Source organism: Zalophus californianus, chromosome 9 (genome assembly GCF_009762305.2).
Source record: "Zalophus californianus isolate mZalCal1 chromosome 9, mZalCal1.pri.v2, whole genome shotgun sequence".
Taxonomy (NCBI): domain Eukaryota; kingdom Metazoa; phylum Chordata; class Mammalia; order Carnivora; family Otariidae; genus Zalophus; species Zalophus californianus.
Window position 1 is genome coordinate 127681640 of NC_045603.1, and position 21541 is coordinate 127703180.

The 21541-nt window shown below is 51.3% G+C and overlaps 1 protein-coding gene across 9 annotated transcripts in view; it reads left to right on the top strand.

The window, feature by feature from the left end:
• FRMD4A (FERM domain containing 4A) overlaps window positions 1-21541 on the top strand; it is a 598644-nt gene that overhangs the window by 512218 nt on the left and 64885 nt on the right. For all 9 annotated transcript variants that reach the window (XM_027595361.2, XM_027595362.2, XM_027595364.2 and 6 more), the window contains one exon: window positions 17671-17747. In XM_027595361.2, the coding sequence (XP_027451162.1) occupies window positions 17671-17747 (77 nt within the window). The remainder of the gene's footprint in view (window positions 1-17670; window positions 17748-21541) is intronic.

The following is a 21541-nucleotide window of genomic DNA, read 5'->3' on the forward strand; positions in this document are numbered from 1 at the left end:
GTATGTACAGTCAAGAACGTGGGTTGCGCGTATAGGAACCGCAGTGTCCACGCATCTGCCAATGTGGCTTTGGCACCTTTAAGAGAAGGGGGAGGAGGGTCACAGTAGTCAGAAAATAAAATCTTGCAGCTGCAGAGATTATCTTACCCCATTTCTCCTAGCTACGTTTCATTTTTGCATGTGCACGCCTGTGTAGCAAGGGGGCGCTGCCTAAGGAAGAGGTTCTTGATTTGACAAGTTACCCTCCGTCCTCGTGGCCTCAGGGGAGAATGAAACACGGTCAGATTGGCGTTTGGGCAGTTGAAGTCGATCTTGAGCTTCGTCTTAGTTTGCATTTATGGCCAAACAGAGATCTAATGCATCAAAAAAAGACTGAGTGCCCGCTATGTAAAGGGACTCTAAGTGGTGATGTGCCGCGGACATCATTTGAATGAACATTTGAATGAAAATTACATGATAGATCTTGAGGAGGTGTTGGTTATTAACTCTCAAGGAACTGGGTCACACGGGCAGAGATGAATAGGCTGGATGAAATCTGTCCCATCGGTTTCTCTCTTTTTGAGGAGGACCTTGCATTCCTTAGAGCAAAGCTGAGAAAGTCTGAAAGCCGGATCTCTGGGACAATCTGTCCCTTCTTGGGAGCGCGAGGACCAGAGGTGTTGCGACACCAGGCTGTCCCGTGCTCAGGACTCTGCTCCCACCCGGTGCCACGCTGAGCTGCTTCTTTGCCATGCTGCTGTAGTTGGCGCTCCTCAAACCCGTGGACACCCCAGCCACGGAACCTTCAGAAGCCATCATAAATTACAAGAGAAAAGGCTTTCCGAGTGGGGCGCCGGGAGGGTGCGAGTTATCCTTCCTGCGGGCTGTGTCTGAGGCATTAGAGAACAAACAGCACGAGACACATGGCTCCAGAGCCCTCCCCAGAAGGGATGTTCAATATCTGCGCCTCATCACTTATGGCTGCGACCCACAGACCAGCCTGCATCTGATGAAATCTGCCCACTGGGGAGGAATGGCAGCGCGCTCTTTGTTACATGGTCAGCAGACAGCATTTACTTATTTATTTGATATGCAATTAGGGGCGCTTTTATGTACACTTAGATGCACAATTAGGAGCCCTGGGGGGGCCCCTCTGAGACATTAGGAGAAGGAACCGCAGTAAATGGTCTGCCCCCTGTCCCGAGCAGCCAGTGGGGCTTACTAGGGTTCCCGAGAGTAATTCAGAAGCAGGGGCATTAGCTCGGGGAATTGATGCATTACTGTCACCTCCCCAGATTAGTAAAGATTTTTGATGATGAGACAGGAAGAGAAAATAATATTTACAGGAAATATTCCATTAACTGTGAATTGACTCCCAGTGGAGCTAGCCTGCTTCCATTATTCAGCCATAAGCGCTCCATTAAGTGCACTGCCGACTTCTTTTTCAGCTTCTGTTTGGATGTACTTGACTCATTTTCGGGTTGCTGAGCCCTCTGCCTTGGCGGGCCCTGGGTGGGTGCCTCCCTCAATTCCACTCTCTGTATCCCTCTTGGACACCACAGCCTGTGCACTGTGTGGGAGAAGAACCCCCACATCATGCATTTTGCATTCTTCAGCCTTTGCTCCTTCCCAGTATTGGATCAGAGGACCTCCTCTGGTTGCCCCCTATCAGTTCAGAGATCTCCCTTGGTGCGGAGCCAACCCAGAAGGGTGCAGGGAGTGTAGGCAACGGGCCCTGGCCATGGGTCATCAAGAGGGGCCTGCTTCAAAGCCGCAGAGCAGGGCTGCCGGGAGGGTAATGGGGGTGGGGGTGAGGGGCATAGAGCGTTACCAGAGCCTGCCATCTGAACTCCCCAAGAGAAAGTGGGGAAAAAGCAATGGTCTTCTAAGGAAGTTGAGATACCCTTCCCAGAATATCAATACGAGACCTCCTGTTCTCAAAGCACCAACACGAGGCATGGCTGAATTCTCTGTCTGGAATGGGAATCACGGTTTCTCCTCCTGCACGAGAACCGAAGTCACTGGAGCTTCGGAACTTCCGTCGAGGGCGTCGGATTTGAAATCCTCTCCAATAAAACGGTCCCCATTTGAGAACTGTCTCTCGTGGGCCAGGTGCTGCTCTAGGGCACGAAAGAGGCCCCTGCTCTCCCAGCGTGTACGGCCCAGTGGGGACGATGGTCCGACGATGACATGAAGGCAGTCTGCAACACACGGTGTCAGAGTCTTCAGTTCCAGGAAGACAACAAGTCAGTAAGAAGAGCGGCGGAGTGGCGGATGGTGAGGAGTGGTCTCTCCAAGCAGGTGACATTGAAGTGACCCTCCCTCTGAGAAGGGGCACATCCAGCTCCCTGGGAAGCAGCGTCAGAGGCGGATTCTCACGCAGGAAATACTCTGGTCAATGCCGGTGGGAAGGGGAAGGAAGCAGGTCTACGCAGAGAGGGAGGCTGAGCTATGATGCAGTCTTGGACCAAGCATCACCCTGAGACGGGTGGGCCGAGCCTAATCCCCTATCACCAGAGGCAAGGGACCCACAGGGAAGGGGTCATGGCCTTGGGCAAGGTGGCTCCCTACCGTGGAGGGCGATTCCCAAAGGGGGGATGAGTCCTTCAGTCCGGAAGGGAGAGGCTAGACAGTAGGGCATGGTAGCTTTTATAGCCGTGGTTCTCAGAGCGTGGCCGTGGACCAGCAGCATCCACCCCGGGAACCCGTGAGAAGTGCACACTCCACGTCCCTGCCTGAGCCATGCGCTCAGACGCTCAGAGGGTGGGACTCCGCACTCTGTGTCCACAAGTCCTTCCGGCATATTCAGAAAAGTTGTGATAACCCAGTCACTCTGTGGGCCTCTCTTCTTGTATTTGTGAAATGGAGACTAAGCCATGAGATAAGAGTCTGATTTCCTCCATCTTGAATGTTTACTTCTGAGCTGTATCTTCTCTCTAAAAATGCTGTTGCCCTTGACATTGCAAATATCGGTGGCCTCTTTTATACGGGGCCTGAGCAGCAGAATTGCCACAAAGAGCAAACAATCTCTCTTCGTTAAGAGGGCTGAATTTTTTTCTTGGTCACTGGATATGGGAACCCAAGGTCCCTCTGTTCTCACCAGTCCCCATGAAGGCCATGTTGGAACCTAGTCCTGAGTTATCCAAATCTCCAAGGACAACCGCTTGTATCTTGTTGCATTCTTGTTGGAACTGTCCCAACATGCTGGTGTCAGACTGTCACTTTTGCAGAAGATGATGTCTGTAAGCAGAAAATAAAAGCATTGCCCCATCCAGATGAGTCATCCTTAGAAAGAAACTGTCATGGGAGAGCAGTTTCTCGGCAGCGCTACAGAAGGAGAGGAATGTAATTATTCCTTTAGGAGAGGCGGCTCCAAATCTCTCCTGGGGTCATCTGCTGGAAGGCACCTCTTGGAGGTGGGTGCACTCTGCCCTGAGGATGCCACCCAGATGGTCCCCAAGGGAACTGTTTGTGGGGGTTAACCTCCAGGCCTGGCATAACCCTTTGGGGGTATACCACATTCCTGTTCCCACCTCCTACCGTTAATTTTAGTAGGATAGTCAAGACAACTAAGTCCTAGCCCTAGGGTTGCAAGACGAGTCACTTCTCCAGGCCGCGGATTCCTCATCAGCAAGGCGGCTAATATAGACAGTCGAGACTCTTGAGGTGGGGGAGAATCAAGAGATTAGAAACAGTTAAAGAGAATGAAGCAAGGGGCGAGCTTGTCATAAAGCTAGAAGGGAGCAGTTAACAAAAGGAAGAATGAAAGGCAATATTCTCTCAGAAGAAAGTGGTAGAGGGAGAAAATGCCCATATCTAAGTAGGCGAACCCCTGTCTTTGATGGTTGCCCAGTTGCGACAGAGCCCAAGGGAGACCTGATGAGCAGAGGCAGCTGTTCTCCCTGAGTGACACGCCTGTCCCTTTTGTGAAGCCTGAGGTCTCCCAGGGCTCATCCGCTTCCCAGAGCAATGCCTGGTCTCAGGCTTCTTTTCCTCCCAACGAGGACAGGCGCATGCGACAGCATGAGGGAGGCCGTATAAACATCCACAGTGATGGTGTGGAGAGTAGGGGTCAAACACAAGCCTAGGTATTCGTAGCACGCAAAGAAACACCCAGCCAGACAGGGCAGCAGCCCCCTGGAGACTGTCTGTCTTCTAAATAAGTCACAGAAACAGATTCCCGCTACTCAGGGAGCCCCACTGACCTGGGATGCAAGGTGAAGAAGCAAATCAAAACCAAACACTATTGTTGGATCCCAGACCTCTGCTAAGGAGCATCCAGTAATCTCACCCACTCCAGAGGAACCATGAGCCAGCAGGGACTTAGCAACAGATTCGTTATCTCTGGCTTGTGAAAATCCAAAGACTTTGCTAGTCTAACAAGAACACTGATCACCTGGGACTCTCAAGGGGCAAATCTCTTTTATCTCACACTGTTAAAAATGGGTTCTTCCCTAGATTAAAAACAGGGGCAGTCCTGTGACTTGTTGGATCACTTCCAAGTGTTAAATACAAAGCCTCACGGTCACTTTGAGCAGCAAAATTAATTTCATTAAGTAATTAGAGTGTCTAGTCCTTTCTAACAACCAAAGCTCCAAGCTTGGCTTAAAGTTAAATCTTCTCCCTTCTCCTGTTCACCTGGCCAAGCCTACTTCTCATTGTTTCGATTTCTGGAGCAGGAAGGAGTCAGGCAGTGGTTTTTGGTTCCCCTAACTTCAGGAGGCACCCCTCAAGCTCTCCCGGTGCCCCTAGTGAGCTCTCTCTCAGTAGGTTTGCAGAAAGCATCCTTCACTTCCCTCCCCGGGCAGGGGAGGCTCACAGCACACCTCTCTCCCCCTGACATTGTCCCTCAGATTCCACCTTTCTAAAGCTTCTTTTCTTAAAGATTTTATTTTATTTATTTATTTATTTATTTGCACAAAAACAGCAGGGGGAGGGGCATAGGGAGAAGCCGACTCCCCCTGAGCAGGGAGCCCAATGCAGGACTCCATCCAGGACCCCGAGACCACAACCTCAGCCGAAGGCAGACACTTCACCGACTGAGCCACCCAGGCGCCCCTCAAACGTTTTATACCCCAATTGAGAGTGAGGAGTTTCAAGTCATCTAAACTGTAAGGCTTAAAAAAATTTTTTTAAATTTTTTAATTGTGATAAAATGCACATAGAATTTACCATTGGAACCTTCCTACTTGTCCAGTTCCTTGGTATTAAGTATATCCACGTTGTCGTGCAGCCAGTCTCCAGAACTCCTTCATGGTGCAAGACGGAAACTCTGTCCCCCTTAAACAACCACCCGCCCCTCCTCCCCCCAGCCCCCGGACCCACCGTTCCACTTTGTGAGTTTGACGACTCTGGGCACTTCATCTGAGTGGAATCATAGACTGTTCGTATTTTTGTGGCCACAGGGTTTTCATATCAAAACCAGGACACTTTAGATGGTGACTGACGGCACCAGTGAGCAATCACACCACGACATCAGACCAACCAGGGCTGTCCCAGCAGACCCAGGCTCGTGCTGGCCTGTCGAGCCTGCTCTTGACCCTTTTTTGGCCTCCACTACTGGGCGGTCTGCTCACTGGTCCCTCTAAGAAGAAAGATCATCTTAAAGCCTCAGCTGTTGCCTCCATTTCCATATCCCGCATTATGGCTCTGCTGGAGCATTGTCACCCCCACACAGCATAGCTCGTCACAAGCCTGTGTTGAGCCAACACCTGGGGCGACTCCAGAGAGCCCTGGCCGGTGAAATCCTGGACCATCCGCCACCCAGTTCTTTCCAGCATCGCCAGCAGGTGTTTCTGATGGCTCCGTGGGGCTTTGCAAGCCCCCTCACCAATCCCTATAATCATTCTAGAAAACATAAGCTACCATCAGATGTGGTCCATGGACTCCCCCTGACCAGAGCAGACTGAGCCTCCTTGGGCTGGATATTCTGTTCCGGCCTTTTATCGGGAGCACAAAGAGCCAGGGGAGCTCTGAATTCCCGTCTTTCCAGGCCTCTTGTTTGACTGGAAACCAAAACCCAGCCCTGGCTGCGGAGGCCTTAGGAGCCCCAGCTGAGGGAGTTGCCTCTGCGTGGCTGCACACATGAATATGTTTAGGCACATCATTGACTTTATGCTTGCAGCTGTGGGGCTGGGAAACCAGCTCCCTGACCAGCTTTTTCACCAGCCCACTCCGGGAAGGACTACAGGTCCTGCAGCCGCTGAGGAGAACACCCCTCACACTCTCCCCCGCAAGATGCCAGAGCTGGGGGAGGTCCCTTGTCATTTGCAGAGGCCACACAGGAACTCCAAGAGGCGGACCCTGGTAGGGGAATCTTCCGACCGCTTGGGAGTGCCTCTTACGGAGAAGGGGCACCACCGGGCCTTAGGGGGCCTCTATCTTGGACTGCTGGCTCCTTTTAAGTAGTTAGCTTTGTGAAGTTTTAACCAAAGAGCATCCCGTGATTCGTGATCAATCCAGACTAGGATGGACCCGTCAAACGTGTAGAAAAGCCACAGGGAGCTCTTGGTCACTCCCCACGTCACCCCCTGCAAGCCCTAGGCACCCTGAACCTACTTTGTCTCTGTGGATTCGCCTCTTCCAGACATTTCATGTGAGTAGAATCCTAGAATCCGCGTCCTTTGAGTCTGGCTTCTTCCTCTTGGAAGAATGTTTCCAAGGGTCATCCATGTTGTAGCATGAATTAGGACTTCTTTCCTCTTCATGGCTAAAGAGTATTCCATTGTCTTCTAATGTTTCCTTCCGTGTTTTCTGCATTAGCGTGGCAAACACACGCCCACAAGGGGTGCCTTGGGCCTTTGCGCTCGCCATATCCTCTCATAAGGTATATGGCTTTGCCCCCAGTTTCCTTCTGAACGCACTGCAATGGCGCGCCGGTGATGCCTTCCCCGACCACCTTACTAACCGTGGCAGCCCCATCCTATGGTCTGTCTGTCCTTGGAACCTATTTTCCTCGGACTTCCATACTGTGTAGTTTTATTTATTTGCCCGCCTACCCCCTCAGAAAAATGCAGAGATTTTTGTCTTTATTTTTTTTCCCTGTACCATGTGTGTGCTGCCTAGCACAGTGCCTGACTCATGGGAGATACTCCATAAATAGCCGCTCAGTGAGTAAAAGCAGAGCCGAGTATAGCGTGTTGCGTCCCACTGCCGGTTGCGGGGACGTGTCCACGTGCGTGCGTGCACTGGCCTCGTGGACATCAGGACAAGCACGTCGCTCCTGCAAGGAAGGGTTTGAGGGTTCCAGTGAGAGTGAAGCCCTTGGTGAGAGGGCAGAGGGAGGTACTGGAGCTTTTCACAGCTTAGGTTTGTTGATGGGAAGATGAAAAGCATAAGGAGTTCCATCTGGACCATCCCTCGATTTTATTTTTTCTGCCTCTTGGACCAAAAGGACCCAAAAAGCTAACAGTCCTTGGACATCAGGGGTGCATCGCTGAAATACTGCGGGCTGTGGAGTCACGCTGGCGAGGCTGGAGGCCTTTTCCTTCTCAAGCAGGAAACCCTCTGCTGGGAAACTTTGCCTGTTGACTCCAGTAACTTTCTCTTTGTCTTGGGGAGAACTTAGGAGCTTGTTTTTGCTGAGCCATGCGATAGGGAGCTCTGTGAGATTTGGGGGGTTTTTTAATGTGCATGATTCTGAGGGGAAACCCAGGCTAACCTCACCTTCCTGAAAGTGTGAGCCTGTTGAACCCCAAATGCTGGCATGACCAGAAGAGGGTCATGAGGCCCTCAGGCCCGGCTCCCTGGGGCTCCACATGGGCGCCTGCAGGTGGGGTAGAAGACCCTACGGCAGGGGGCCCCACGTCGGGCCTCACAAAGAGCCGACTTCAGGCAGTTTGTGGGCAGAATGAGTTGTGGGAGTCACTCCAGGTCTGGTGAATTCCAGCATGCAACCGTAGACTTCCCTGGTTGACCGTGGACTAGAGTTTAGCTCAGACAGGGCTGCCAGGAGGGGGAAGGGCTGTGGTTCCTAGGTTGCGGCTCTTGGGCTGGCCCTCACTGCCACTTCCCTGTTGCCACATGCCTTCCCAGTTGAGAGATCTATTTGTAACCAGTTGTCTAGGTCCAGCCCCTGAGGTTCTTCATAGTGTGGACATTGCCTGGATGTTGAGCACACGGATAAGTGATGGGAGCTGGGATCTGGGCCCTTATCACCTGTGTGACTTTGAGAAAGTGTCTTAACCTCTCTGAGCTTCGGTTGCCATAATACTCCTAAGCTCTTCACTGCCCCAACAGACCATTGTTGGAGTGCCTGATAAGCCCCCAGGCACTGTGCTAGGTGCCAGGAAAGTACCTTCAGGAGGCTTACAGTCTAGTAGAGAAGACATTTGAGGAGAAGAAAAGACCCTTTCGATACAGGATGGTCATTGCTTTGGCAGAAGGACACACGTGAATATCCAGAACAGGCTGGGGGTGGGGAGAGCATGGTAAGAAAGCCCAGGTAGGAGCAGGCTGCTGCGTCCAAGTATCCATTTCCTCCTCGGCTCCCCCCACCTCCCCTAAATGCACAGTTCCCCCAAGCTGACCTGCGCACTTCAGAATCTAAGGAAGAGGGGATAAAAAAATTTTTTTTAAACAGGACCAGCCCTTCTGGAAAGACAGAAAATCTAGAGTCCAAGTCCTCACCTCTAGGAAGCCTCCTGCCCTCCCCCTTTCTGGGAAGGAACACGGTGGTGCAGGAACAAAACTCCAGCAAGATCTGGAGGGAGAAATCCCCACAGTCCAGCAGGGCCCCCACCCGCACCCCGTAGGGCTGGCGGCTCAGCCCCGGGCCCTCCGTGCCTCTGTCCCCGGGAGGGCCCAGACCCTCCAGCAGCCGGTCCGGCTGAAGTGGGGCAGTCGCCGGCCTCCCCGCCTCTGCGGGCTGCAGTCCCCACTGTGAGACCACAAGTGTTCTCTGCTGCAGGCTGCCTCGAAAAGCAGGCTGCCAAGCCCTGGTCCGGTGCCCACTCAGCCGAAGCTGTAAGACGCTTCCAGCCAGGAGAACCCGGAGCTCACCCCCTGAGCTCCCAGCAGCCAGCCAGCAGCCGGCCAGCTGCCTCCCTCCTGGAACCCGCAAAAACCACGGTCTGCAAGACCTTCCCCCTCCTAAGGGGTAGGCCAACTCTGGAAGCACAAGGTGTGTTAAAGTGCACATAAGCTGCTCCTAGTTCCTCCCAAAGAGCCCCTGCTGCCTTACTAATCTTTTTTTAAGGTAGAGGACTGTCATTTTGGCTTTTTTTTTTCTTTAGCTTGATGAAACCGTTTTAGTTGTGAGAGTCTACCTTTCCATGGTAGAACTGCTTGCCAACCCGCTCTTCTCCATCCTGTCTCCATCTTCATGGAGTCAGAGGCCTCCACCTGAGAAATCAGGTGTTACTGTAAGGCCACACCTCCGGACAGAGCCACCAGGCATAAGAGGACTCATGACAACCAGCCCCTCTCCCCCCACAATAGAAAAATACAGGTTTTCCCCCAAAGCAACCAAAAACCCTTCACAGCAATCCAGAGGTCTTTGCCATTGCAGGTGAAAATGCTCATCATTTTCCCTCCAGATGTGCCAGATGTCTCATTAATTCCCTGTATGAAGCATCCCATTGACAGAAGTCAGGGCAGGTGTGATTAGCCTTGAAGGTGTGTTTTTTTAAGTTTTTACTTCCATTTCGGTTAACATGCAGTGTAATACCAGTTTCAGGTGTACGGCATAGCAAGCCAACACTTCCCTACATCACCCTGTGCTCGTTGCGACAAGCGCACTCCTTAGTCCCCATCTCCTATTTAACCCATCCCTCCACCCCCACCCCCCCCACCCCCGCCCCTGAGCTTTGAGTGTTTCTTAAAGGAAAGCCGTGAGCTCAGAGAGGTGAGCTACACAAAACCGGGCCACAGCGCTCATTGCTTAGAAAGAAAGAGAAAGCAAAGCTAGATCTAGATATCAAGAATCACTGGGCAGGGCGCCTGAGTGGCTCAGATGGTTAAGCGTCTGCCTTTGGCTCAGGTCATGATCCCAGGGTCCTGGGATCGAGTTCCGCATCGGGCTCCCTGCTCTGCGGGAGTCTGCTTCTCCCTCTGCTTCTCTCTCTCTCATGAATAAATAAATAAAATCTTAAAAAAAAAAAAGAATCACTGGGCAACTTCTCCATTCAACACTAACCCTGAAGCATCCCCCAGAAACACACTCTGGGGAGGGAAGAAATTACATCAGGAGGCCAAGGATAAGGGAAAAACACTTTCAGCTTCTCTTTAAGGTTTTTACGTTTGCCAAAGCTTTCTGGTAAGGTCTCTTCTTTAAGAAAGACCAAAGTACACACAAGATAATAGAGGTGCCCCCCCCCCCCCCGGGAGAACAATAAAAGGCAATGTAGTCCAATGGGGAAAAGAAAGTGACCTGTTTCTCTGGGCCTGTTAAGTACTTGTTGACCCTCTTTCTCTCTCTGCCCCGAGTAATGACGCTTAAGCCAAAGGAAGCTAAGGGGTTTCTGATGGGTTAAAAAGAGGTCATCCATTAAAGGGTCAAGGCCTGGCGCTCTGGGCATCTGTCACTGAATTAACCAAATCAGTTTCGAGCTTATGGAGTCTGACAGGAGTAGGCAGCCAGCTGGGGGGACATCTTGATTCCATTACGTCTGGCTGCTGAGAAAAATTAGCCACTGTTTTCCTTGCTGGCTATGTGGCCCTCCCAGAAGAAGATAGAGGCCAAGGAGCCCTCCTTCAGTGCAGGTAACGAAGGCCATACTCCTGTTCACTTCCTAAGCTCATTATCTGTGGACCTAGTTTGCCCATGTTGGAGGGCCTGATTTGGTTCCCAGTATAGCCCCATTCCATGTAATACTCAGCCGGATTATGGTAGGATGCTTTCTTCCCAGGGTTAATGTCTTGAGCTAATAAGTTATAGTAGGTAAATGGTCAATACTGACTCTGGTCAAAATTGCAGTGGACCTGGGAATTGGCTGGATAACTGGAACCAAAGAGCCCGAAGAGAAGATAGCAAACGCCAACTGGAAGGCAATGAACAAGAGCCCAGGTTAGGCTGATGCTTGCATTGTGAAAAATCCAAGTAACAGAAAACAGTTTTTAGAAGGCTAATGACACCATTTTGGCCATCTCTTTAAACATGACCTGTACTTTGGGCTAATGTGTGTTCAGAACTGTATTTTGACGTGAAGACTGCTACTGGTTTGTAGATGATGAAGAGAGAGCACATGATAACTAGTACTTTTTGCTGTGTACTGGACACCATGTTAAGCACTTTATATCTAGTCATTAATACAACAACTCTATGGAAAAAAAAAAACTTGTTGTTAGTCGTAGTATTTCAAAGATGAGAAATTTAAGATGCAAAGAAATGACATTGCCGGAATACACAGCCAGTGAGTGGTGGACCGTATGGCTTTGAAAACCATGCTTTTAATCAGTATTGCTCTGTGCGGTTTCAGAAGTAGGAAGTGTTTAAGACCAACTTTATTTTTAAATTCCAAGGAGTAGCACTGTGATACTCCCTGGATTTACAGTGCTGACCTTCAACCCGTGCATAGGATCTAGGAATGCCTATGTGCGTGCACACACACTCCCCGTTTTATGGTAAAGGCATCTAAGATGTAGAGGGACATAGTCAGGACTATCACGAGGCCTCTTGACTTCCAAGCCAGAGTTCTTGCCTCTAAAAATGATAAACTGAAACAGTAGAGAATAAGCGATGGTCATGAATATTGATTATCTGAGGCAGAAGCATGAAACCTATCTGAATAAGGTAGTGTGGTGCCTCTGTAGAGTTTTAAAAGTCTCACCTAGAAACTAGATAATTTTGAGCACCATCACAAGGTTAAATTGCTGTATCACTGCTCTACAGTCTACTTTTTGTCTGGCTTGTCTTCCCAATGAGATTGTGAGCTCTTGACAAATATAAACAGGCATTAGGCATCATGTCCGTCCTCTTTCCTATTAGCGTGGGTTGGCACAAAGTAGACACCCACTTCTCGAAAGATTGGAGAGGGGTAGGGATTAGATGTGGCCTAAAAGCCCAGGGCCTCAGCTCTCTTCTTTATGTATAAAGTAAACTATATTGAATCCTTGTGCAACTGCTGTTAAAAACACCAACAACCCTGATAGATGGTGTGAGCCCACCGTGTTGTGAGTGACAGCCCTGCTTCTAGAAGGCGAACAGAGCAGAAATGAAACAAGGAAGTGAGTTTTCTAGTTTGTATGTTTCATTCTGAGCTCGGAGATTATTCCTGGCCATGAGGCTAATTCTTTTTAAGAGAGAACTCTTTGCTGATGCTTGGAAAGCATGCGGGATCTTGACACTGCCTTTGAAGAAGGGATTATTTCCGATCATGTCCTTACCCATCAGCTTGCAACAATTTGGTTCTCGCTCATCGTCGGGTCTTCCTGGTGTGTTAGAGCCCAGGACGACCCAGTCCCAGGATGAGTCCTGACATCAGTTGCTTATTTAACCTCTGCCCGGCCCCTAACCTCTCTCCACTGGGCTTGCTTTATCTGTGGAAGGAGGACGCCAGAGCAGATGGCTGCTGGGGTTCTGTAGAGTCCCCCTCCCCCCGCCGCCCCCAGTAGAAGCAGGAAGTTACTCAGAGGTCATTAAGAAGCTTGGTGACTCAGCCTCAGGGACAGGAGGAAGACAGGCTCCCTGAAGTCCTGCTCAAGAGTCGGAGCCATTAAAGCAAGCTTCCTGTCAGGACTTTATGTCCGCATCATTGCGAGAGCTTGTCCACCACCCCACGTGCTGTTCCGGCACTCCGTAAACACTTGGCCCTGCCGTGCCTTCTCACACCCAGAAGGAACAGGGCTTGGGGGAAGGGCAGGGGTGGGCAGTGGACATTAGCTGTTTTCTGCCCTGACCTTCAGCGACACACAGGATGTGGGAATCCAGCAGACTAGCTAATAGGATCCAGTACCCAGGTCTGCTCAGTAAGTGTTTATAGTGGACCCTGTTGCATTCAGGGCTCAAAGGCGGTATTTATTAGCCACTCTTGTTTGCTCTCTGTGGATAAACTTCTCCCATCTCCCTGTTTTCTACATTAGAAAGTAGAGGTGGAGAGCCCGTGATCACTTGGGAATCACGTGTCAGGGTCAAAAACTACAAATCACATCTGGTACCAGCTGTGGTCCCCACAAGGGTGACAGACACTGTCTCAGTGAAACCACCCCTGGACAGTTTCTCTAAGGTTTTGTTTTCAGGGCAGGCCCAAATTACTAAAGGCTGTTCTTACTCCTCGTTCTTGTTGTTTGTTAGTCCTTGATGAACTGCTGCAATTTACCGAGGCTTCGCTGTACAGGAAACCAGAGAAATCCAGGTCTCTATACGAGGAGAAAGAAGCAGTACTTGTGATCGTGTACAGCAAAACAGGAAAGAAAAGCCACCATATAGGACTAAAAAGATTTGGTTTTATGCTTCCTCCTTACAGTCACATTGCTGCTTATTTGTAAAAATAATTCCACTCATAAAGTTACCCAGCCATTAGTGAGTCAGAGCTGTTCCCACTAATTGGGGGGCCCATGTGGAAAGGAACATAGAGTAATGGGCCAGGTGCCTTTGACTCCTGCTTCTGGTTCCTTCACTGACTTGCTGTGTGGCCTTAGGCAGTGCCCCTTAATCTCTCTGGGCCTCACTTTCCCCAGGAGGAAAATTTCCCACTCGTTCTTCTTGGGAGGATGCTGAAAGATCAAAGAAGTGATGTTTGCAGAGCTTTAAAGACGCCCAGGTGCGTTAGAAAGGCCTTGATTTCATAGGCATTAATTAATAAATCCTTTGATTATTGATAAACCAGTATGTTAGCTTTTAATTAGCTCCATGGGCTTCAGTGGTCACAAAGGTCATGCAAAATCATAAAGGAATTAGCTGAGCCATAATGATTGTGTGTGTGTGTGTGTGTGTGTGTGTGATGTGTCTTCATGTGGATTCACAAAGCACATCAATGGCTTTAACTGGTAGCTGGGTTAGGACAGCTGCAGCAAGCCAGGGAGGCTCTCTGAAATGACACAGATGATCGGGAGCCGCCTCCAACACCGGCACATCAGAGCTCAGTGGACCCTGTTTACAAAGAGGAGGCAAGGTCGAACATCTGTTCGCTGCTTGTACTCTGTCAGCTTCAGAGTGGAGGGTTTAGCAGGCTGGACCTCTGAGCTGTGGGGCACAGGGACCTGGGGACAGAAGAGCCTAGCCCTCCAGGAAGGGACAGTGCATTTACAGCAAGGGGTGAAGGCCCTAGTGGCCAACAGCTGCCTGGCTGCACAGGGAGGTCGGGGGAGGTGGAGAGATGTTTAGCGGCCATCGTACCCTGGTCCTTAGCCCTTCCCATTCCCCCCTGCGTGAGGCGAAAAGGATCAGGCTAGTGTTCCCACATGAGCACCTCCTCTTCTGTTCCTGGAACCCCGTTAATGCCCCAGTGCAATTCTGTCCAAAAACACCTGTCCATTCATTCACCTCGCTCCCACCCTCCCTTCCCAGTGTTTGATTTGCAAACAGACTCCCTGCTTAGAATAGACCTGAAGGATAGCTCCCGCTCTGCCCCTTGTTAGAAAATGTCTGCAAGCATATAGCATCCCAGAGAGATGCCAGGAGCCAGGCCACCAGGGTCCGTGCCGGGAGCAGGACCACAGCTGAGCCCGGAATTATTTTTACAAATGAGCAACAATGTGACTGTAAGGAGGAAGTATAAAACCAAATCTTTTTAGTCCTATATGGTGGCTTTTCTTTCCTGTTTTGCTGAACGTGATCAAAAATACTGCTGCTTATGTTGGGGCCCATTGGCAGAGTGGGCAGGGGTGAGGCTCTCCACAGCACCAGCAGCTGGGAGCCCCTCAGGGGAGGCTCGGCTTGCCTTCTGCTCTACAAGGAGAGGGAGAGAGGAGGTGCCAGGGCACCAAGCCCTCTGAGCATGGGCTCTGGGTTTCTCCGCCCAGTGGGAGGGGGCACCACACGAAAAGCCCAGGTGAGGTGTTCAGAAGCGCAGGTTTGTCTTCTTTCCTCATGACCGGGAGGAGAAAGCCCCTGGAAGTCCCCCCATCAGATTCCAAGAAGGCCCCTTACCCGAAGTGCTGCCCAGCCCAGGACTGAGTCTGGGGCCCCAGCACCAGCCAGGACCAAAGACTGGGACCAGCAGTACGACTTGCGGGGCCGCTTGATCAAAACTTAGTGGGCTGGAGACAGCAGAACATCAAACCAAGCACTGGGCTCTTCTGAGCACGTATCATCACACACACATGAAGCGGTCATGGCCAAGATGGGTGCGGCACAGGGGCCGAGGGTCCCCCTGAGGGAACAGCCACCTGCCCTCCACCCCGTTTTTCAGAGAGGAACAGGAGGGGGGGCAGGGGAGTAATTCTGTACACTTCAGTCCAGGGTTTCCGGCATGCGAATAATCAAATTTTATTTTTCTTAAACCCTGATGTCAGCTCTTGAGTTCGGAAATTTAAGGAAAACATGATTTTGGTTATTCTCTGTTATTTGCCAAGACTTGGAAGAAAGGAGAACAGTTAGGAATCACATTAGGATGAAGCTCATGGAGCACTTACTTTGTGCTGACACCGTGTGGGGGATCTGTTGCTCCTACCTTGGAGGGGCATTATTGCCATTGTATAGATGGGGAAACTGAGGCTTGAGGGGTATGGTCACTTGCCTAAGGTCAAACAGCCTGGATGTAGGGGACCCTGTATTCACACAGATGCAGTCAGACTCCCCGGCGTGTGTGCCTGGCCACTGTGTCCTACATATTTACTCCCTCCCGTTTAGGAGGTCAGTGTCTGGGGTCTGTTCGTTCTGGTGTTTTTGTGTCTGTGGCTAAGTTCAGGTGTCTATATGTCTATAAATATCTATGTCTATAAATGTCTATAAGTAACAACAGGGGAGAGGGTTAGTCAGAGAGGAACTTAAGGTATTTCATTGAAGGATTGAGCTTAGCAGAGCATCCGACAGGAGCGGGAGACTCAGATCTGTGACTTGATCTCTACTCAGGGGGCATTTCATCCGTGACCTCACAAAGCTGTCTGAGCCAAGGTAGGGCTGTGGGTCACTTGCTTGCCTTGAAATGTCTCTCTCTCCCCCACTTGGAACCAACGCTCAAAGAAAAAGAAAAGCACAGTTTTCCTTGGGCTTCAGAGCAAAATGGTCTTTGAACGGTGGGCCAAAGAGTCATAGGGGTAGATGTCCTGCTCCCTATTATGCAGACAAAATAATTGTACCATTCGGCAGAGCAGGTCGTGAAAAGAAAAGAATGCAGCCATTCTTGAAAGAGTTTTTCTTCCAGCCCAGTTTGACAAAGGGGTGGAGTCCTTTGGCCAAGCCCTGACTAGCTGGCGTGTCTGGGTCTGGAAGGGCAGGGTTGATGGGGGCACAGGGAAATCGCTGTCACATCTTTTAAGGAGACAAAAACTGGGGAGGTCAGGGAGTGTCAGGAGCCCCAGCTGAGAGAATTCTGGGGCTAGGAGGAGACCCTGAAAAGCATATGCCTCAATGTGGTGCGCAGAGAACGGGAAGACCCCAGAGAGGCATCAGCCACTCCCAGGATGAAGAGGAATGCAGGATTCCCATTTTACCCTACTTTGGGCAAAATCAACTCAAGTTCTAGGTGTCTAGAAGGGGCTGTGGAATGTATCAAATGTAAGCATAAATAATAGAAATACAGGCGTGTGTGCATACAACTTTAACCTCTTTTGACATTTTCCAGAGGGTTCAGTAACTTTCTTCCGATGAAAGGACCCCCCCTCCCCCCGCCGGGAACGGCTGCCCTAATCACTCCCAGACCCTGCAGTCAGTTTCTTCGTTAACAGACTCCCTCCTGCAAGGAGGGGTGCCCACCAGAGCCTGAGGGCATGCATGGGGCAGCGGCAGGAACTCGTCACCCCCCCTTCACAGAACTGCCTCATTTCTACCTCCCCCCTCTCTGATGGCAGCCAGCCCCTGGCGGCAGCATCCCGCCAGCCGGACTCTGGATTTGCTTTGTGCTGCAGAAAGAAGCCGGGGCTTGACAAGCTCATATTGTTATCTCGAGTTGCCTGCCCCGAAATAAGGTTCCAGCAGCTCCCGCCCTTCGTGGGGAAGCTTCCCGAGCCGGATCGCCAGGGCGAGTCCGAGCTCTTCCACATTAGTGGGCAGGAAGTGGAGTCCCGATGGGAGGCTGGGAATTTGACCGCCTTCCCATTTCAGCACTGGAGGGAGGAAGCTCAGTTGAGCGCTGCGCAGACGGCTCCTGCTTCCCTCCTAGAGCGGCCCTGCTCCCCGCCCGGCGGCCCGCCCTCCTAGCGCCCCCGCTCGCCCCCGCTCACCCCCTCTCTTTGGAGGGAAAAGTCCGCGGAGCTGGGAACTGTCTCGGTCTCGGATAATGCAACAAAGGCAAAGCGGAGGGGACCAACTTGAAAAGAATTTGTTTTGTTCCCGTTAAGAAACCTGCAGGAAAATCCACACCCACAGTGGAGAGCGGCGTGTGTGTGTGTGTGTGTGTGTGTGTGTGTGTGTGTGTGTGTGTGTGTGTGTGTGTGTGTGTGTGTGTGTGTGTGTGTGTGTGTGTGTGTGTGTGTGTGTGTGTGTGTGTGTGTGTGTGTGTGTGTGTGTGTCTCCAGCAAGAGGCGGAGGGCGTGCAAACAACTGTGCAGCCTCTGATAAGGAAGCGGCTAGCTGGAGGAGTTAAGCAGCAAAGAGGACGGGAGCCCTGAGCCAACCACTCCTGAACGTAAACCGCATTGTTTTCTGTCCAGATATTCCAATGGAGACAGTTGGAAAACCTGTATTTCAGAGAGAAGAAGTTTTCCGTGGAAGTTCATGACCCCCGCAGGTAAGCTAGAAAAGTCCTTTCCTTCTGGGAGTGCATGGCCCAGCTGGCATGTTAGTTATATGACTATTTTTGTGTTGTTCGTTTTGGGGAGCGGGAGGAGGGTAGTTGCCCGTGGGGAGCATACTCCAATCTGACGGTGAAGCTTTGTTTTCTACTAAATATGTTGATAGATGCGGAGGGTTCAAGCGTGCTTTGTGTGTGCGTGCGCGAGAGGAATTGGCAATTCCGTGATTCTCTCCTCTGGCTACATGTGTTCGGTGTTCGTGTGTGGTGTTGTCTTCGCATGCCGGGGCATTCGAGGGCAGATGGATGGCACCTGGTGACAAACCCCACACTAGACTGGGTAGTGGTCCGAGTCCTTTCCGGGAGCTTGTGCCAGAGATGAGTCTGAAGGATGGCTTGCCAGAGCTTCTGAGAATGTTTCAGGGAGGACAGTCGGCTCCGAAAGGAATCTAGACCTAAAGCAGTTGTGTGAAGTTGTTTGATTCCAGGAGCTGTAATTTTCAGGTGTTAGTGTTGTGGGTGGATGTCGAAAGCAAGAGAGTTTTTTCTCTCCATCTCACGTTGTGTCCCGGGGAGCACTAGTGTGAAAACCAGGGCTAAGTCACATGCCCAACAATAGGGTCCCTGTTTGGAATGCAGCAAGCCCTGCGTGGAAGGTTCTGGAAGGTTCTCAGGCAGCACATCCCGGCTGCTTTTCCTCTCTTTGTCTGCCGGCAGGTCCTGGACTTAGAGGCAGCTCAGAAACAGCAGCAAAACTCCCTGAAAACAGGCCTGACACCTAAGGATAAATTGCTTTCAGTAGGTCCAAAGTAGATTTACAAGAAGGTAGTCCTAGGAAGACAGTGAAAAGGTCAGACCCTATAGAGGAGCCAACGGGACAGTTAGGCACCGTTGATGCCCCAGCCCCCCTCACACATGGCCTCTGAGCAGCCAAAACAAGCCTCTCTGCCTCCCAGGGAGCTCTCAGAGACCAGGACGCTGGCCCCCCAGTCGGAGGGCCGAGCTTGGGCAGTGTCCCTGCTCCTGCCACCAGCGATAACCCAGCAGGGGTGACAGGCCACTCTGCCCCGCCGTGTAATCTGCGTGAGACAGCCACTCCGCGGAGGGGAAGAGCTCGGCCCACACCCCACAGCCCCCACACGACCAACAGGTGGAGAACATTGTGGAGACCCAGTGTGCAGTCAGATGAAGGCGGTGACGTTGGCGGAGGAATGACTTGGCCAGCATTTCTCGGGGTCCTGCGGAGGGTGTCGGTCTGGAGACCCTGCCTCTGCAGAGTGGGAACCCATGTGTGCGGGGCCCGGTGAGGGAGAGCCAGATGCTGAGAATAATACTCCAGCCGAGCTTTTCCAGGTGAACCGAACCAGACCAGTCTTAGAAGCATGAGGGGAGGGAAATCTGTGTGTGAAGAGTGAAATGCATATTGCCACAGTGAGTCAGATGCAGAAAGGGGCTGCCTGACAGAATGAAAACTGGGGATTGGATCATCTAAGGGGCTGTGCCTCAGGACCAGAAAGAGGTCCAGCTAGCTTCCTGTTCTACGTGGGGGGAAACTGAGGCACCCAAGAAACAAAGTCACCTGCTCTAGGTTATAAAAAGCTGGCAGGTGGTCCAGGAAGGATTTGAACCCAGGGAGCTTGACTCCACAGCTCACAGGTGTCCCCGCTACGCTCCATGCAACACACTGGGGCACGAGTGCCGGATGGCGTGGCCATAAATACTGAAAGTGGCCAGAAGCCAGGCTGGTTGGGACAGGTTCCTGAGAAGGAGGGATTCTGAGCTGAACCTCAAAGCATGACTAGGATTTCGAGCTGAAGGTCAGTCCTTGGGTGGGGGGGGGGGCGGGGAGGGATGAAGACTTCGTCGGGTGGGTGTCAGAAAGAGGGAAGGGAGGTGCTAGAGGCAGGTGGAGCACAGAGTGTGATCACATCTCCCCGGGGAAAACAGCCCTCTACCAGCCTAGAGGCAGGCAGGCAGGTGGAGAGGGGGTGGGGGAGGAAAGCCGGGGGGGGGGGGGTGTCTGCCCTGATGCTTTAAAGACACCTTTTCCGTGTGTGCACTGAGGCAAGCAAAGGGGATTGCTGCAGGTTAGCTATCTGGCACAGTGCCTTTGCTCTGCCCCGAAACCTCTTCCCTTCCAACGGCCGCAGGGCGCTCCTTCCATTACCCGCCACACCCATAGCTGTCGCCGTGTTATTTGGAGCAGGGAAGACCAGTCTGGTTGACTCTACGTTGGGGTGGTCCCAGCCAGGAAAAGGGGGTCAGAACCGAAGTGATGGGAGGGCAAGTGAGGAAGAGAATCATGTCCTGAAGAGGCCACCGGTGGGCCATGGCGGGGACTGGGCATGAGCCCAGGCAGAGGGTGCGGTGTGTCCTGGGTTGCCTGGTCCCGCGTGGGACCATAGAAGGTAGCTTTGGATCTGTGTTTCTGTACATGGACCCCCCAACTTGATAGCCACATGGGTTCTGTGGTTCTCCGGGCTTGGCAAATACTCCGTTTCTAAGGTTTAAGCAAAACAGAAGTCGGTGGGGTGGGAAGAGCCTGAAGGGAAAGATGCCGAGAAGAGATAAATGAATAATGGAGCAGGAGAAAACTCCCAGTGTCTGATGTGGTGTTCCTGCAGAACCTCCTAGACCTGGCCAACCTCCTGAACCCTTCCTCCCTCGCCTTCCTTACAAACACAAGCAGCTGGCCCCTACCCACTCATGCTTTCACTCAGACACACGCCCAGTTACTTCTCCTTTCTAATTCAGCTTTTCTGGGAGAAAAGATTGCTCTTATTCCCAGGAGCAGCCACGGGTATAGAAGCCAACGTGGGAGTTCTGATCGGTTTCTTTTTACTTCTACAGAGATCGGTGGGGTGCTCCTCCTAACTCTTTTGCTGGCTCCTTCCCCATTATTTTCAACCGTGCTCTCTCCCATGAGCTGACGTTTTCTCCTCACTTAACTAAACGAGGAATTACTGTGCCTAGAATCAGTAGCATTAATGAGCCACCAGATTTGAATTTCTCCCTAAAGGTGGGTCTGAAGAAGACCCTCTGTTCAGTCTTTAGCCCCCAAGGTAAACTGATGGGAACAGCTCTAGATTTTCTTCCAGGGAAAATGTGTCATTAAAAAAAACGGTTATTCATGAGTCCTGATGACCCAGGTTTCTTCTAGATTAGGTATCTTAAACCTGAGAACATACTCTTCTCTCCTGATGCTCATATCAGATACCCTGGGCCCCACCCCAGTACCTTGCCGTGCACGCACGCACACGCACACACACTCAGACACACACACGCGTGTGCATGCAAACACATGTTCTCAGATTTCATTTGCAAAATCATCTGCCTAGCCTATGGAATATACTTCATGGAAAGCATGATCCTGTCACTCTTTTTTTTTTCCCCCAACATCATGGATGTGGTGAATTATGTTGGAACCCACATTTCCCACTTTTCATTGATTTTCATTGATTGCCTCTGTGTACCCCAGATAGATAATATGCCCTAGCTGCTCCATAAACGTGTGTCAGTGGGGTAGTGCGGAAGATTGGCTGCACTGCTTTCTGTCGTCCCTTTTTTCATTTCTTATACCCTGCCTGCCGGCGACTAAATTTGAGATTGATAACCAGCTCTTTCAAGGAGCACTGAGTTAGAGCAGTGTGAGAAGTCCGGACTGCCTCGGGACATCCCATAGGCTGTGGCCTATGCTGGTGATTAGAACAGAATTTACTTATCCTTCACCAGAGGCAACATTGCCTGCTTAATAAAGGACATTGTCCAAGGCTTTTCCTGTTTCTGAAGTT